The 18,440-nt window shown below is 34.0% G+C and overlaps 1 protein-coding gene across 3 annotated transcripts in view; it reads right to left on the bottom strand.

The window, feature by feature from the left end:
* IPO8 (importin 8) overlaps positions 1-18,440 on the bottom strand; it is a 144,293-nt gene that overhangs the window by 59,145 nt on the left and 66,708 nt on the right. For all 3 annotated transcript variants that reach the window (XM_027844354.1, XM_027844355.1, XM_027844356.1), the window contains 8 exons: positions 15,314-15,448; positions 13,682-13,781; positions 9,309-9,385; positions 8,882-8,998; positions 7,743-7,832; positions 4,104-4,269; positions 2,094-2,254; positions 964-1,089 (listed from right to left, as the gene is read on the bottom strand). In XM_027844354.1, the coding sequence (XP_027700155.1) occupies positions 964-1,089; positions 2,094-2,254; positions 4,104-4,269; positions 7,743-7,832; positions 8,882-8,998; positions 9,309-9,385; positions 13,682-13,781; positions 15,314-15,448 (972 nt within the window). The remainder of the gene's footprint in view (positions 1-963; positions 1,090-2,093; positions 2,255-4,103; positions 4,270-7,742; positions 7,833-8,881; positions 8,999-9,308; positions 9,386-13,681; positions 13,782-15,313; positions 15,449-18,440) is intronic.

The raw sequence follows: 18,440 nt of genomic DNA, 5'->3' as shown, positions 1-18,440 counted from the left end.
CCAATCTCTCCAGTCTTCTTACACATCATACCTCAACCTCATGTATTCCCCAAAGTGATGACACTGGCCTTTATTTTCTGACAACAGGTTTTGCTCTCCCTCCTCATCACCACTTCTGGCTTCCTTGGCTTCGTTCAAGTTCCTGCTAAAATACTACTTTCTATAGGAAGCCTTTCCCTGTCTCTCTTAATTCTACTGACTTTCCCTATGTTAATTATTTCCAAATTATGATGTTTATAGCTTATTTGTACATAGTTGTTCGCAGGTTGTCTCCCCCATTAGACTGAGAGTGTTTGAAAGCAGAGGACTATCATTTATATTTCTTTGTATCATCAGAACATAGTACAGTGCCTAGCACACAGCACGCACTTAAAAAATATTTATCGTTTGACCGGGATCACAAAGAGAAGACCTGGGGCAGCTAGGTGGCACAGTGGATAGAGCACCGGCCCTGAAGTCCGGAGGACCTGAGTTCAAATCTGGCCTCAGACCAAACAGTTGACACTTACTAGCTGTGTGACCCTAGGCAAGTCATTTAATCCCAATTGCCTCACCAAAAAAAAAAAAAGAGAAGACCTTATCAAGAGACTAAAACAGAACCATTGAATTCTATTTGCCAAATGTGCTTACAATTTGTTTTAATAAACATTAGATGGGACGTCAGCATATAAACAGGCTAAATCAACATTTCAAAGGTGTAAATACATGAAAATAATTTGTAATTGGTCTTTATTCCTCTTCTTTTTGTTTTTTAAAATACTCTTCTATGAATACCAATTTTATTTGAGAGAAATCTTGGGAGATCTAAGATTAAAAGGTTTTGAATTTAATGTACATTCTTATTAACATTTTTATCTCTTCTTCCAATTTATGTAAAATTATGCAAATTATGTAAAAATAATGTAAAAAATAGTAATAAAGCAAAAGGATTTAAATTTAAACATTAGATTTGAGAAAACACACCTCTTTATGATCTTCCACAACTGTCAAAATAGTGTCAATAGTATGTAAAATTCCCATAGCCATAACAGTTTTGTCCTCTACTTCTTCATATTCATCACTATGAAGAACTTTGCCAAATATCTCAGCCTATAAAGTAAAAATATTTAGTTACTATTTTAATATTCTTTCTTGTAAAAGATTAGCATATAAAAAACATGTGTCATATGAGAACACATGAGGCAGCACTCTTCAAAATTTTAAGTCTAGGCTGTCCACTGAACCATACTGTTTCCTATAGTTATATCAATCTATCATATTTTAAATATAGCCAAAATTTTATTATCTGTATCAACAGGGAATATCAGTACCCTACAAAAAACAAATCCTACAAATAATAACAAAATTTCCTTCATCCAAACCATTTACCGGAGTTAAGAGATGAACTTTAAACTTCTCTTTTTACACCTTCCACCAGAGTGGGTGAGCACAGAAAGAAAAAGCAAAGAACAGAGTGGAAAAGGAGGAGAAATAAATGAATTTGTGATTATCCACAGACGTAATAATCAGCCCCAAATAATGAAGTTAGCAGCAATTAATGTTGTTTACAAACATTTTCAACAATGCCAGAATTTGGGATAGTCTTTATTTCTTTAAAAAAAAAAACTTATTTTAGTGTTACACAAAAACCTCCAAAAACAGGTAGCCATTGGGAAGGTCTATAAGCTTAATGAATTTCAAATTTTTGTTTTCAAAATTCTGTTTACAAGGGGAGTAAAAACTTCAAAACCATATAAACACAAAATAAATTTATCCTAACTTCAGAAAAAAATGGAATCATTTCCCAGCACAATGAGGGTACAACACAGCATTTCAATTCTATTTCTATTTATAAACTAGAGTCTATAAACTAATCATCTTATTAAAACTGGAAACCCTGCCCAAGTTAGAGAAAAAGATCCTGACACGAGAGGGTACCACTATACCAAACAATCATTTCTATAATGACTTTGTCTCTTACTCAATTACATCCACAGATATGACTAAACTACAAATTCAGGAACTTAATTTACTCATATTTGGCAGGGCTTATTCTAAAACAATAGAAAATCGGGTTCTTGCTTTTGGTCTTGAATGGAGTTCTGCTGTCTTACCAAATGCTGGGTCATGTCCACAGCGAAAGTAGCCACTTCTTGACTGTACTCACAGATCATCTTCTGGATGACATTAGTAACATCATCATTTTCTGTCTCTCTAACAATGTGTAATAGTTCCTGCATAACAGGCCTCACATGTGGCTTCACATATTCTTTGGCTAATTCAATTAGACAATAAACAAAATTAGTAAAATTCAAAAATTCAAAAGGAGAGTGAGGCAAACAATCTGACTTCATGTTATTAGTCACTGAAGCAAACAGAAACATTAATTTTATTTCAGAGTATATCATAAGAATATTATACTTCTAGATTCAAAAAGACAAAGTAACTAGATGAGATTTTCATTATGCTTTCCAAGTTACGTTTCCCCAAACAGTCCATTAATCAACTGGGAGGAGAAAGAGATGGAAATTGGAGAAAGAAGAATATGGAAGTTCTGGCAATGGTATGTACACATACAACACAATATCAGCATTTCCTTATTCCAAATTATTAAGGATTTTCCATACCACTCATTACCGTCTTTCTCCCTAGTTCTAACCCAACATTAAGTCAATGCCTCGCAGCTAACATTAGTAAAGGGATCAAAGCGAGATTCCAGTGCCTTTAAATAGATGAGGCAGAGAGTATACAAAGTCTGAAGTTGATTTCAAAGGTTTCTTATCAACAGAGTAACAAGCTTTCATCTATTTTTTTAAGAAGTCCTCTTTCTTTAAATATGCTATTCATTAGCTAAAGATATCAAAAATCATAATGGAAGGGATAACTAAAACAGTGGGGATGGCAGAATCAGAATCCAAAAAGATCTTAACAAGATAGAACACTGGGATGAATGAAATCCAATATGAATTTAATAAAGTCATATACCTAGGTTCAAAAAAATCATCTTCAAGTACACATAATAGATAGCAGCTCATCTGACAAAGATCTTGAGGTGTTAGTGAACTGTCAACTCAAAATAAGTGAACAGTTTGGATACAGGAGCCAAAAATGTGGTCTTCTTGTTGTTGTTGTCAAAGACTTGGGAAATGATACTCCCTCTGTACCCTGCCCTGGCTAGAGCTCATTTGGAGAAATAATTTAGTTCTGGGCACCAAATTTTGAGGAAAACATCAATAAGGTACAAAGTATCCAAAGAAGAGTGACCAGAATGGAAATCATGAGATCATAGCATATAACTAGTGTCTGAAGAGATGTTTAATACAGAGAATAAAAGACTTAAGGGGGACATGATAGTGGCTTTTACATATCTGAAAGTCTTCTATGTGGGAGGAGTATATTTGTTCTACTTGGATCCAGATAGAAAAACTTGGAGCAAACAGAAGACATTTTTTAAAAAGGAAAAAATGGCCTTGATATAAGGAAAATCTTCCTATTAAAAGTAACCCAAAGTGGAATAAGCTGTCTCAAGGGATCAGCTACCCTGCTCTGAAGCTCTTCAAACAAAAATTAGGTGACCATTTGTTGGGCATGTTGTAGAGGATGTTTGTTCAAGTATGGATTAGACTAACTGGTCTTCTAGCTCTGAAACTGTGTAATTATATAATAACTGAATTTTAGAGCTAAAAGATTAAGGAATCTTTTTTATGTACTCCAACTTCTTTATTTTAAAAATGAGAAAACTGTGGTCCAGAGAGATAAAGTCATTTATCCCAGGTAACACAGCTAATTAATGGTATGGCTGAGGCTAGGACTCAGGTCTCTTGTCCCACACTCTAGTACTCTTTCCACCACAACATACTTCATGGAAGCACTGAACAGCATGTTCCACCACAACAAAGATAAAATTCATTCTAACACCCTACAGTCTCAAAGTTTTCCTAACTTTTCCTCAGGGTTCTTCAGCTACAACAGTTATTAGGATGAGAGACTAGGACTCATTTCCCAATTCTGAGGTTGGACACTGAGACAAGGGACCCTGCTGGGAGACAGAAAAAAGCATACTAAGAAAACAATTTAAGGGGAAAGAGAGATAAACAAGCACATTAAACAGATTTTCACCTTACCTTGCTCCTGATTACAAATTAACGACTGAAGAGCTATTGCAGCCTCCACCTTGACAGGCATTTCCTTGTCTTCAATTAAGCTCTTTTTTGTTAGTTCAACTGCATTTCTAAGGTTGAGCTCATTATGGAATTTCAAAGTGCTGAATGAATGAAGAACCCAGCAGGACTGTAGTATAAGAAAGTCAATAGGAAGAAATTATAATTTATCAATTATGTATGTAAAAATTACCTATACAATAAAATACCCTAATTGGGGTTGGGGGGTGGAGGGTTTCAAGGGAAGAGTTAGTCTTACTTGGAGAACTATAAGAAAATATCTTTAAAGAAATGTAATTTTAGTCCCTTCAAAATGCTAGATGCAATACTATTTAAATAGGACAGGAAAGACAGGTTATCTATCTTAAGGCAAATTAATCACAAGTGGTCGTGTCACATAAAGATTCCTGGTGATAAACTTCAGATGTTTTCCAGTTCCAGGCTAATTCCCCCATGCCCTACTTTGTTCCTCCCCAGGCCTGCTCACCTGCTACCTTGGCTATCACTGCCACCACCCTGATCTACCCTGGTTCCTCCTTTTGTAAAAAAAGGATTCCATTTACAAGCATCACCCCCTTATGCTACCATCTGCGAAATATGCACACCACTTACTTTAGTTTTTCTATGAAGTTTTATTGCTAGTAACTACATTGTTTAAAATCCCCTAAATAAAATGAGGCAAGTCACAACACCACAAAAAGTCGCAAAAGTTAATGTTCATCTTCAGCAAACTGCAAAATGGAGCTATGTCTAAAAATGCTTAGCAACTCTTCTCTTCCCAATACTTATTATCTGAAGATTAAACCTCAAACCATTCTTGTAGAGAATAGAAGCTAAATCAGACTCTAAAGATCCCACACCAAAGTAGGCTGGCATGGCCAATTAGCACTGAAAAACCTGCTTTGTGATTTTATTTCTAGGTGTGGGGCTAATGACTGAAGAAGGTAATTTTCAACCTGATTCTGACCTCAGTTAATTCCATTCTTCATTCTCCTGGAAATCTATCCCTTGCCCTCTCAGAAGTCCTATCCCTACCCTTATCTAACTCAAATTCACTAGTTGCCATATGCCAAGTAGATGTTATTAATGCTAGATCTGGTCGTCTTCTTACCACTTATTTTTTTTTTTTAGGCAATTGGAGTTAAGTGACTTGCCCAGGGTCACACAGCTAGTAAGTGTCAAGTGTTTTTGGTCTGTGGCCGAACTTGAACTCAGGTCCTCCTGACTTCAGGACCGATGCTCTATACACTGTGCCACCTACCTGCCCCCTCCCACTTACTTATAAAGAGCACAAAAACTGCCTATTTTCTCCTGATTTCAAAGTCCATGTAACTTGTTGAATCTCTCACTAAGTTCCTTTTTCTGATATGAAGGATGAGCAAAACTTGAACTAACAGATACATCTTAAGCAAAATCCAGTCATGCTTTTTCTAGCTCAAGTTACCAGGTATGTTCACTTTCCCAGGTTCCTTTGCTTAGTAATCACTAGGGTGCCCTTCCAAAGGAGTAACTATGCACATTCCATACTCCTATAACTATCCACACTTTACAACTGAAGAAACATCTGCTACTAATTTTTGTAATTCCATCTTTCCCTCTGCCTTATGACCCCTAAGCCTATCTTTCATTTTCACAATGACCTCCACTCCCACTATCTCTCAGTTTTCTCCCAGAATATCACAATTATACTGGCTACACTCTCTTTCCTTCCCCATCTTGAATACTTAGTGAAACAGTTTAGCTCTCCTATACTAGTCCCTTGACTGCCTCATTCTATCTCTGATCATTCCTTGTCAAGTCTCAATCTTAGACTTTTGCTCCTATTCACATGCTACAGAAGAGACATGGAAAAAAATCACAAAGCTGTGCTGAGTGGGTCCACTACAATTTTACATTATACAATCCCAACTGAGCCCTCAAAACAACAAGGCAATTCCTCTCATACCTCCCTAATTGTGTCACTATACCACTCACCACAGAGTCTATTCCAAATTTTCATCCCTCCTCAAGTATTCCATGGCATCCCAGCCCCCACCCTCTCATCTAAAGACCCTGTTTCATACTTTATTGAAAATAATTGAAGTCATTCACTAAGAGCTCCCTTTTCTTCCCTCCCCCTCAACATCATTCAGATGCCTTCCCCCACTATTTCTTCCTTCATTCATAGTTATTATGAAGAGGTGGCCCTTCTCTTTGCCAAGGCAAAGATATATGCAACCTTGATTCCATTCTATTCCTTCTTCTCCAGTAGACTGCCCTGTCTATCTATCATCCTGTATGTTTCAAGTATCTCCAATTCAACTTCTACTCAGCTTCTGAAATAATCTTCCTAAGGTATGGATCTGACCATGTCATCACGACTACCAGACCTTACTCATTAAACTCCAGCTGCTCTCCAGTACTGCCAGAGTCAAATTTAAAATCCCCCACAACTTGGCCCCTTTCTACCTTTCCAGTGTTCTGACATTTTATTTATCTCCACATATTCTATGATCCAACAACACAAGCCTTCTAGCTACTGCACGCACACAACACTCCATCTCCTAATTGGACTTCTTTTTTATCATCTTTCTCCCATGCCTGGAATTTCTACGTCCTCACCTCCGTTTCTTGAATTTCCTGGTTTCTTTCAAAAGTTGACTCAAATTCTCCCTCCTTCAGGAGGTATTTCCTTAAAATCTGCTACCTTAAATCTGCTAGTGCCTTCTGAGATTATATTTGCTTCTTATCAACAAGAATACCAAATATACTATGTCTACAACATTTAAGTAACTTAATAGTCTAGTATCCCTACCAAAAAAAAGGAAATGAGGTTCACTTTGTTATGACATGTCCTTAGCAATCCCATTCTGGCTTTTGGTACTGATCAAAAAAATCACTGCTAATTTTTTTTAATTGTTTTCTATGTTGTTTAATTTAATTACTAGGTGTTTTTTTTTCCATTTAAAAAATCCCATCCAGAAAAAAAAATGAAAAACTAGGAAAAATTTCACCAAAATGAAGTACAAAACTCACTAAAAATGGATACAAAGTTAAATTTAGGTACAGAATTTATTTTTTATTCCTCTAAAAAATTGCTTATAGACTTAATTATGAAAATTATATAACAGTTTCAAAAAAGGGTAATCATAACAAAGTTAATATCTAACAGGTTACCAAATAGTAATCACTTATTAATTTAATACTGTACCTGTAACAATACATTGGACACTAATAAGCATGTAATTAATTTACTTTTATATCTGATATATCTTGCAAGTATGGTTAGAATTAGATAAAAAATTAAAACTGCTAGAATTAAAACTCATTACTTCCTAGCTTATAGTTTATATACTCTATGAAAGCCTTTTACTCGATCAGATTTTTATCTTTTCATATTTGAAAAATCCAGCAATAAGAAGGTCAGGTCTAAGTATGCATTTTAGGAAAACAGTCTTTTTAAGATACAAATTTTAGTTCTAACACTGCCAAGATGAAACTGAGGTGAAATCAGTACCTTTTAAACCTAGTAATAAACTCTTTCAAGAATACAGGAAATATAGTTCACCATTCTGCACTTAGAAGGGGGTCTTAAACAAGTAAAAAATACAACCATAAACTTACTCTTGCTCTGAGGTATCCCAGGTCAGACAAAAACAATGGAAATACATGATTCTGCAGCATTAATTCCATTTGGTCCTTGAATATACTCTTCTGTAGAAAGGAAAAATGTAACTCCCATCATCTCATTTCCTATTTATCTGTATGAAACATTTTTGATGGATTCAACTAGATGAATGAATACTACATTACAATTAGATGAAGTCAAAACAAATTGTACAATTTTTAAATTAAAAATAAAATATCATCTCAAATGAATTTTAATTAAGTAGTTTTTTTAAGAAAATGCGAGATTTCATGACCGAAAGTCTCTTTTAGTACCCTTCTTTTGGGAGTAATAATTTTCTTTAATAATTTCTTAATGAAAGTCAAATATACATCATTAAGAATTTGAGATTTTTCATGGAGAAATAGTGTTTATTCTACTATATAATAATACTGTAAGATTCCTATGGGGAGAAATTAAAGAACAGAGAGGTCTTTGAGGGCATCAATAACCACCTACTGAAAAATCATCAGTAACACAGTAAATGTTCATCAATCGATAAAGTTTACCTGCTTTGATTTATTAAAATTAGCAGGAAAAAAGAAAGACTTAGTGGCCATGAAAATTTATTGAAAATTTGTAAAATGAGGGACTCAGATCTAATAGTCTCTGAGGTTTCTTCTTTCAATGTATGAGACTCTTCTGGATTTCTTAAATAAGATTTCTACGCTTTTCTGACACATATAACAGAGGAAATAGAGGACAAAATTTAACCCAATTAACTTTTTTGCTCTTTATAAGTGCTGGTAAAAAAAAAAAAGTTTACAGAGGAAAAGACTGAAACTCTTGTTTAAAATAAATATTCACTGACAAATTTGCTCTATCAAAATAGATAATCAATATTCACCCTAAAAACATTTAAGCTTAGGTGTTGGGCAAAAGTTGACTGTTTTTTTTTTAAAGTCATGTTTTAAAGTGTTCCACAGACCACATTTGGTTGAAAAATACACCAGGTAACAAGAACATAGCCACCATTACTTACAATTTTTGAAAAATAAATAAAAGAATCTACCAAACCATCTTAATCACCCTCCAATCAAAATAAGAGAAAACTCTATTAAATTTATATTAAGAGTATTAAATTTAAGATCCTAACCTTCAATAAAATGTCAGCTAAGGAACCTATCACATGCAATGCTCCATCTTTCTTCCTGGGGTCAAAGTTCGGTTCTGTAAGGATTTGATAACAGAACGACATCATTTTGGGCAACACCTGAAGAAAAGAATTATATCAATTTTAGTCTACATGAATTCTAAACTGCCTCTTCATTTTAACATCACTTTTGAAAACCAAAATTTAAAAGCAGTTTTCATAAAATAAAACAATCATATTACTAAAAATTTGTCAGTCTAATACAGATCATACAATATGTTAAGGAATGTAACAAAATAATACCAATAACAGTAAACACTTTTCATTCTTCATGATACAAAAACACTCCCAAGTAACTGACTTCAAACAATATTTTCTTTTGCCAAAATTTACAGTTAGGAAAATGTTTTTAAATGGATAAACTGCATACCTCTTTTCTTTTCTTTGCTGCAGTATATAACAGATTCTGAGCTGCTGTTGTAGGAGATGCATAATCTTCAAAAACATCTAAGATTTCAGATAATTAAGCTGTTAGTAAAATAATTTTTTATAGATATAAAGCCTTATGCAATTACTTTTTACTTTACAACATATTACTAAAAGGAAAATTTATTCTACTTTAAAAGATGCTTGTTTTTTATAAGGAAAAATTGAAGCAAAGAGATCTTTCAGAACAACAGTTACTATCTACTGAAAAAAATCATCTGTAACACAACAGATGTTTATTTATAAAGCTTATCTGCCAGAGGCAGCTAGGTGGCGCAGTGGATAGAGCACCAGCCCTGGAGTCAGGAGGACCTGAGTTCAAATCTGGTCTCAGACACATAACACTCACTAGCTGTGTGACTCCGGGCAAGTCACTAAACCCCAATTGCCTCACCAAAAATAAACAAACAAATAAATAAAAAATAAAGCTCATCTGCAGTGATTTCTTAAAATTAGCATAAAATGGGGCAGCCTAGGTGGCACAGTGGACAGACCGTCTGGCCTTGGAGTCAGGAGGACCTGAGTTCAAATCCTGCCTCAGACACTTGACACATACTAGCTGTGTAACCGAGCAAGTCACTTAACCCCAATTACCTCACAAAAAATAAAATAAAATTAGCATAAAAGGAAAGAATAGTAGTCATAAAAATTTACTTGAAATTTAATAAAGCATTCTAGGTCATGAAATTTTTTGTACAAAGAATTCTGCCACAAGACATTCATTAAGGGTAGCTTATATAAGAAAATTATCTAACAAATTTCAAAGTATTTGAAAATGTCCATTATTATTAGTATGCAAAGATACTAATTCTCAGTCTTTTCTTCAATATATAATAAGTAAAATTTAAATATCTGTAGAATTCAAAAGTAATCATTTATAGCAAGCCACTACTGAACACTGGAAAGCTCTCTGCAAACAAATAATTATAATTTATACTAGAAATATAAACACAACCCTACCTAATTGATGAATAGGCCAATTATTCTTCACTACAATGAGTTCAACTACAAGTAAAAATCTATACAAAATCATGGTGACTACAAATTCGTCACAAAGAATGGAAATAAAGAAGTTAGAAGTATTTTAACCACAAGTAATATACTCAAGGTATGGAGAGGTTAAGACCTGGCAATATAAAGACATGCTTTCAAATCCTGCCTCTGACTTATACTAGCTCTGCAAACATGAGTAAATCACCAAACCTCTTGGTGTCCCAGACCACTCTCTATGACTCTAAATTGAAACTAAGTTGCTAGTCTACATTAATGGAAAAAGGTTCTACCCGGGAGTGCCCCATACTGATGAAATCAGAGGTTCAGACAAAATAAATACATACATACTCAATTCTAAAACATGATTAACAAAATATCAGTTGACTAACAGAAAATTTACATATAGCTTCTAAATATATGATATGAAAAAATGATTTAATGATATCATTGCTGGATAATAATGATATCAATAAGGATAAATTAATATGGTGAGAACATATGAGAAGCTAAACAAATACATGCTAACAATATAAATACATTGTTTTAATCCAGCTTAAATAGCCCATTCCAAAGAGATTTTGGATACTGACGATATTATACCTTCAAAACGACCACAGAAAATTGGGAAAGCTCTGCTACAGGTAAGAAAAAATCTTAAACTGACAATTAACTGCCATGGGAGAAAAAGTGTCATGATGTACTTTGACAGAACCAAATGAACTACAGTTTGGGGACATTTCTAAGGAAAACTGAGAAAATGTTTTAGAGAAAGACTTTTACCCAGACAAAGAAATAAGCACTTGGACTAGTAAGTACGTGACAGAAATAAGTAGAATAGAGAACAGGCTGAACTAGCAGTTTAGAGAAATCCACTGACCAGCCATTTTCACCTTTCACAAAGAAGATTTGGCTATGATCCCCATCATAAGCAATAGATTGCTTGATAAATCTCATCATCTATAACCACAATGTTTGTTAAAGCCTTTAAGTTGGGGTTGTGAAATTGAAAAGGGAGAGATTTCACAGAATTTTCTTTGTTTCCTGCAACTCTGTAAGACTGGAAAGAACTCTGATCAAGACAATGACCAGACATAATTCTAGAGGACCAGTGATGATGCATGCTACCCACAGCCTATTCTGTGGGTCTGAAGACACACAATAAGAAATATATTTTTGGACATAGTCAATGTGGAAATCTGTTTTGCTTGACTATACATATTTGTAACAAGAGTTTTTCTTTTTTTTTTCTCTCCCAATTTGGGAGTAGATGGGAGAGAAATAGTAGGGCTACTAAGGAATAAAGTAGCAAAAAAGGACCACTTAAGCATTTTTCTAACATAGAAAAGTGAAAAGAAGGAAGTCCAAAAAGAATTACAAACAAGCAAGACAGCTTTGAAAGTCAGACACTAGATTTCTTATCTTTTTAAAAAGGAAGCTAAACATAACAGAAATTCATAATTCTGTTTGCAACTGTTACTTTCTGTACTGCTACCCAATTTTATTTGTCATTTACTAAAATCAATTTTTTTTAATTCAAAAAAGAGTAATCATGGAAAGAAAGTAAAAAAGAGATTGCCATTCAAAAAGCCATTCTGGTCTTTATCAGCAAAAAAGAGTGACAAGAAAAAAAGGAGAGAGAGAAAGCCAGGGGAAACAAGAATATTTACCTGTCTCTAAGCCTTAAAAGGTAAAAAAGACCACAAATTAAAAGGTCATTTTTCATAAGTTTGAGTTTTTTTTATAGATTTGACTTTATTTTTATATTTATTTTTATTTTTTAAATTTTGAGTTCTAAATTCCCTCTCCCTCCCCACGCTGCTCCCTGATAATGTAAGCAATGTGATAAAGATTATACATGTGCATTCAAGCAAAACATTTTCACATTAGCCATATTGCAAAAGAAAACACAGATCCAAAAAAACCCAACAATAATAAAGAGAGTTTAAAAAGTATGCTCCAATCTGCATTCAGTCTCCACCAGTTCTTTCTCTGGAGGTGGATAGCACTTTTCATCATCATAAGTCCTTCAGAATTATATAGACTTTTCTTTAAAAGGACATCTTCACTTGAAAAAAAAAAAGGATTATAACAGTTTAAAAAAAACCCTAATAATTTAGCATAAATGTCAATTGGTAAGAAAACAATCTTAAAGTAAAGATTTGCCAAAGAATATCCTCAGCACAGCTTGTGGAATGCAGAGTTTAGAACTCAGATCTAAAATAACAAGTAGTTATCATGGGGAGTCCGCTTTTGAGGCAACCAGGCACCAAAAATATACTTCTAGGCAATTCATTATAAAAAAAGTTCCAAGTATACAAAGTCTCATTAAGATTCTGAGCTACTCTTTCAATGGCGGCAAAGAACTGGAAATTGAAGGGATGTCCATCAATTGGGGAATGGTTGAACAAGTTGTTGTATATGATTGTGATGGAATACTACTGTGTTATAAGAAATGACAAGCAGGATGATTTCAGAAAAACTTGAAGAGACTTACATGAACTGATGCAAAGTGAAATGAGCAGAACCAGATAAACACTGTATACAGTAATACCAATATTATAAAATAATCAACTGTAAATGACTTAGCTATTTTCAGCAATGTAAGATCCAAGATAATTCAGAAGGACTTGTGATGAAAAATGCTATCCAAGAAAAAAACTGATGGAGTTTGAATGCAGATTGAAACATACTTTTTCTTTACTTTCTTTATTTTTCTTGGGTTTTTTGTCTGTGTTTTCTTTCACAATATGGCTAACCTGGAGATCTGTTTTGTACGATGGAACATGCATAACTTATGTCAAATTGCTTGCCTTTTCAATGTAGGGGGTGGAGGGAAGGGAAGGAGAGAACCTGGAACTCAAAAAAATTTTAAATGAGTGTTAAAAAATTGTTTTTACAAGTGATTATGGGGGAAGGGAGAAGTAAAATATTTAATTTAAAAAAAAAAAAGAAAGATTCTGAGATATTCAGGGCGGGGCAGACCAAAAGAAATCTCTGACACCTCTCTAAAACAGTTGCAGGCAACAGGAATCTTCAGAACAAAGAACCATTCGATTCAGAAGAGACTATCCCATGTAGGGATGCAAAAGTCACAAGCAAGGCAGTACAAAGAAGTTCTCACCACAAAGTTTCCAAGTCTAAGCTAAGTCAGTGCCCACTGCCACACTAATATAACTTTAGATATAAAATACATAACATGAGTTCTATATAATGCAATTTTATGTGTATAGCTAAATAGATCAGTTAATTTAAATAATTTTAATAACTAATCTAAATAACTTCTTTAAAAGAGCAATAGGTGAGAAACAAAACCATCTCAATTACCAAACTTCATTCGTATATATTCATATGGATCCTCTTGCCATAGCTCTTCATCCTCATCTTTATAACACATCACAGTGAAAATCACATCTTCACATATATTCTAAGAGCAAGGAAACCCAAAACAAAAGAATGTAGGCTTGTCTACATTTTGGCAGTATCATTATCATCTTAACATTTATTTAATGTCTTTAGTCCACAATGATTCTATTTAAAAAAAAAAAAGATATTTGTATTCACTATAAGAAGAAAAGGGATTTGTAAAAGGCTGACCAAAGGAAAAAAGGCTCAAAAAAGTAGCATAAAAATAAAAAGACTTTAAAGAGAGAAATATAAAATATTAAATTAAACCAAGAGGGCACTGGCTTTAGACAGGGAACCTGAGTTCAAATTCAACCTCTGACATTTGCTCCCTGTGTCACTTTGAGAAAGTTACTTAACCTTCCCCAGCCTCAAATTAATTAATTTATTTATTATATTATTGAAAAATAACAGAGTAGACTAGATGGTTTCTGAGATCCCTGCCAGCTTCAGATTCTGATTCCAAAGCCCAAAGAGGCCCAAGTCATGTACCATAGTCTCACAAAACACACCTCTGTAGGGTATCAAAGAAGAATTTTTTTATACCTTGAGTCAATTTTGAGGCAATATATCACCTGAACTTTGCAATTAAGTACTAAAAAATTAATATCTTCATTGTGAGAGGTAAAAAGGGTGTTACACAAACTAAAAGTATCTTTTTTTCTCTCTTGCAAGAAAATATCATTCCTTCACCAGAACAAGTGGATAAATTTGTAGTATAACAGAATATAGTATAATGTAAAAATATTTTTAAAAGACTAATATGGTAACTGTAGCTATGCAGATGTGATTTTTATCACAAAAAGTATACCAAAAACAATTAATTTTCCTCAAACAAGAAACCATTTTTATGTTTATCAAATTAAAGATTCAGAAAATTTTAGGGATTTCTCCAATGTTTCTAATCAAGAAAAAAATTCATTTGTTAACTAAATTCCTAAAATCTCTTCCAATTACCCAAGTTATTTGTATACAAAAGAGGATTTGTTCAGAATCTGTCTTATCTCATACAAAGTCACAACTTTAAATACTAGCATTAAGATGAACACCACATATTAAAAACAGATTTCTATAGATTACAGAATCACAAAGAGGAAAGAACTTGCAAACAGAATATGAAATATTACAGTATCCTCTAAGAAACTTCACTATTATATAAATAGTAGATACATTTGTTTAGCAGTTTTCAAAGTGCTTTTACAATATACCACATTTGATCTTCCTAACAACCCAGCAAAGTAGACTAGGAAGACAGTATCATTTGGCCCATGTTGAAACCAAAATTAAGAAAAGTTAAGTAACTTGTTCAAAGTCATTCAGATGGTAAAATCTGAAACTAAAACAAAGATCTTCTGACTCTTGCTCCAGCCCCTTTGCTTTAATACCACTGGTCTCAATTTTCCTCTTAATCATATCAAACTATCCCATTTATTTTTGACACTATTATGCATCTAAGGATATTGAAAATATCTCATATAGTACTTAACATTTTCTTGTTTGGAAGTTCTAATTTAAGCAGAAAACAAATTTTGAGAGTTTTAGGTTGATACTGACCTGTATATGTGGCTTCATCTGTTTCCAGGTTATAGAATGAATTACCCCTTGGTTAAGATAGTTCAGTGTTTGTTGAAGAACACGTGGAGCTACATATTCTTTCTGTCTATACTGGTTTAAAATTTTTAAAAGTACCTAAAAAAAGACAAAAAAAAGGATTATAAACATAAACTATAGTCACACAATTTTAGAGCTGGAAGTAACTTCAAAGACAAGCTATACCAACCCATTCAATTTATAGATGACAAAACTGATATCCAATGAGATTCTGTGAGCAGCAACTCAAGTTTGGAGAATGCAGAATGTATTCAGGTTTTATATCTCTTAGAAGTGCTGCTCCTTCTATTACATACACCAAATTACTATTGAATTGGCTAAATAAAATAATGCACGCTTAACCTAAATGTGGTATGCAAATAGGTGATGTCAAGTCGAGTCAAAAAACATTTCTTAAGGGTCACTATGTGTCAGGTACTGTGCTTAAGGGCTCAGATACAAAATACAAGACCAAAAAAAAAAGAAAAAAAGAAAAAAAGAAAAAAAGAAAAAAGAAAAAGACAGTCCCTACCCTAAAGAAGTTTACAATCTAATAAGGGAAGAAAACACCTAAAATGAAACTGAAGGCAAGATGGGGAAGAAAAGGTAAATGGAGGAGAATGGGGAAGCCCACAGAGGAATTAAAGTATAAAAGTAGTTGGCTTAGGCATTTTCGTTAAAATGGAGGTTCTAAGGACCTGACTGAGCAATCCAAGTAAGGAATTGAAGGTGCACAGTATGATTTATAATTAAATTGATTTATGAATCAAGGAATGAATTTAGTTCATATTATGTTAAATTCCAGGTTTACAAAATCCATCAGTGAGCCAGTCAGCCTCAAGACCCAGGCCTATTTCATTGCAGGACTGGATTAAAATAAGTGCAACAATAAAAGCGTATTTTATTTTTCAAAATAAAATACAGTTCTTTCCAATCTACTGAGTTCATACAGATGAGAAGATTATGATGTTTTAATCGGCATTTAAAATATTGTAAATATACAAATTAAAGAACCAACAAGAAGAATTTATAGTGTCAGATACACTGACATTAAAATATTTAGTGCTATAAGAAAAATAAACTTGTGGAAGTGAGACTGATAAAATTCCATTACAATAAACGTCAAACAGGCATTCATTTTGTCAATTTAATAATCTGCTACACCTGAAACAGTGGGGAACACATTTCATGATCCTGATCTCCAAATTCCATGCTGACTTTCTGTAAAAAGAATGTCACTAATGGTATTGCTCATAATGAAATCACATATTGTATGTACAAATTAACATCATAGGAAGATAGATTATTAACAATACTTATTATTTTAATTAATAATAATAAATAAGAAGTCTAACTAATGAAATGGGAAAAAGGACAGTATTACTGCATTGCAATGTACATGATGGGGTATAAGAAGATTGGAGAGATGGAAAGGGGACTAGGTTATAAAGGGCTCTTAACATCAAACAGAATTTTGTATTTGATCCTGAGGAAATAGGGAACCACTGGAGTTTACTGAGTTCGGGTTGACTTGGTCGGGCAGGTACTTTAGGAAAATCACTCTGGTGGCTGAATAGAGGATGGACGGGAGTGGGGAGAGACTTGTAGCACAGATACCAACCATCAGGCTACTGAAATAGCTGCTCAGGAGTATGGTGATAGGGCCTGCACCAGGGTGGTAGTAGAATCAGAGGAAAGAAGGGGACATATTCAAGAAACGTTGCAAAGGTGAAATCAAGAGGCCTTGACAACAGGTTGAATACTGAGGGGGGTAAGGGTGAGAGATAGTGAGAAGAGTCAAGTACTATACTCTCTACAGTAAGTAGTACATTAGTATTCTACTCTACTCTGACTACATTAAAATTATGTTCAATTCTGGGTGTCACCAATAATGGATAATTGATGAGCTAGAGAGAACTCAGAGAAGGACAACTAATGCTTGATGAAGGAACCAGACAAGAAGCAGTCAAGGAAGAGGTTTAATAACATCTCCAACTAGTTGAAGGGTGTAGGAGAGAGTAAATCGGCAGATAATTTTATATGGTAAAAACAGGGGGAACAAAGGACCTCTCCAGCTATAGTAATGCTGTTGTCTAAATCCAGTCAGTGAAATGCTATGTAAAATCTGTTCAGGGGAAAAAAAAATAAACAAAACCTGTTCAGCCAAGTAGTATATGTAGGTGGTGGGGAGCTATTCTTATTCCGTGCCTCTGGTAAGTGAAGCACTGGGGGCCTTTCCTGAGAAGAAACAAACACAAAGGGAGGAATTCATCCATCCTCAGCCTATAACTGGGCTGCTTCCTCTTCCTTTCCTTTTCACTCCAACATTTCTCTCTCATATTGAGATGGAGAAGTATGTAGATCCTTTAAGGGGGCAGAAAGGTCATTTGCTTTCTTTCTAACTGTAAGGTCTGTAGGGGGAATACTGACACAAGTTAACATGACTACTGCAGAAGCAAAGGGCAGACACATTCCATAACCTTTTTAACTAGAAGTGGTATTATTTTAATTTCTTGTGGATAACAAAGTTGTTTTTGTTAAATGTTATTGTCTACACGTGGCTCAGTACATTTTATCTCCTGAGTCTGAATCACCAGATTGGCTTAGGTAAGTCCTGGCCTAAAATAGTTGGCTTTGATACTAATTTTTTTTTTGGGGGGGGCAATATTATGGAAGAAAGGGAGTCCTGGATGAGCAAATAACCAGACATAGTACCGTGATTTTCCACAGCTAAAGTATTGTGAAAGACTTACGGGGAGCCCTTTCAGTAGAACAACTGGAAAGCTCCCATTCAACCTACAAAAATGGTGAGTCACATGCTTAAGGAGCTTGATAGGGAAACTAAACATAGGGCAGAATCAAGTATTCTACAGGTCTTAGTGACAAGCTTTGGAAAAGAAGCATTGCCAACCCAAGAAGAGTAAAGATAGGTCGTATTTTTTTTACTATATTAGTGGCAGAGGGCAAATGAACTTTAGACCCTTAAAGACCATGTCTTGAAAGTGTAAACACGATTACTGGATCTAATAATTACACAAAGCAATAAGAGATTAATAGCTTTCTGGTAGAAAGTATAATTATGCTCTCTGAC

The sequence above is a fragment of the Vombatus ursinus genome, unplaced genomic scaffold (genome assembly GCF_900497805.2).
Source record: "Vombatus ursinus unplaced genomic scaffold, bare-nosed wombat genome assembly UNPS02014941.1, whole genome shotgun sequence".
NCBI lineage: Eukaryota > Metazoa > Chordata > Mammalia > Diprotodontia > Vombatidae > Vombatus > Vombatus ursinus.
This window is presented reverse-complemented; position numbering and strand designations above follow the sequence as displayed.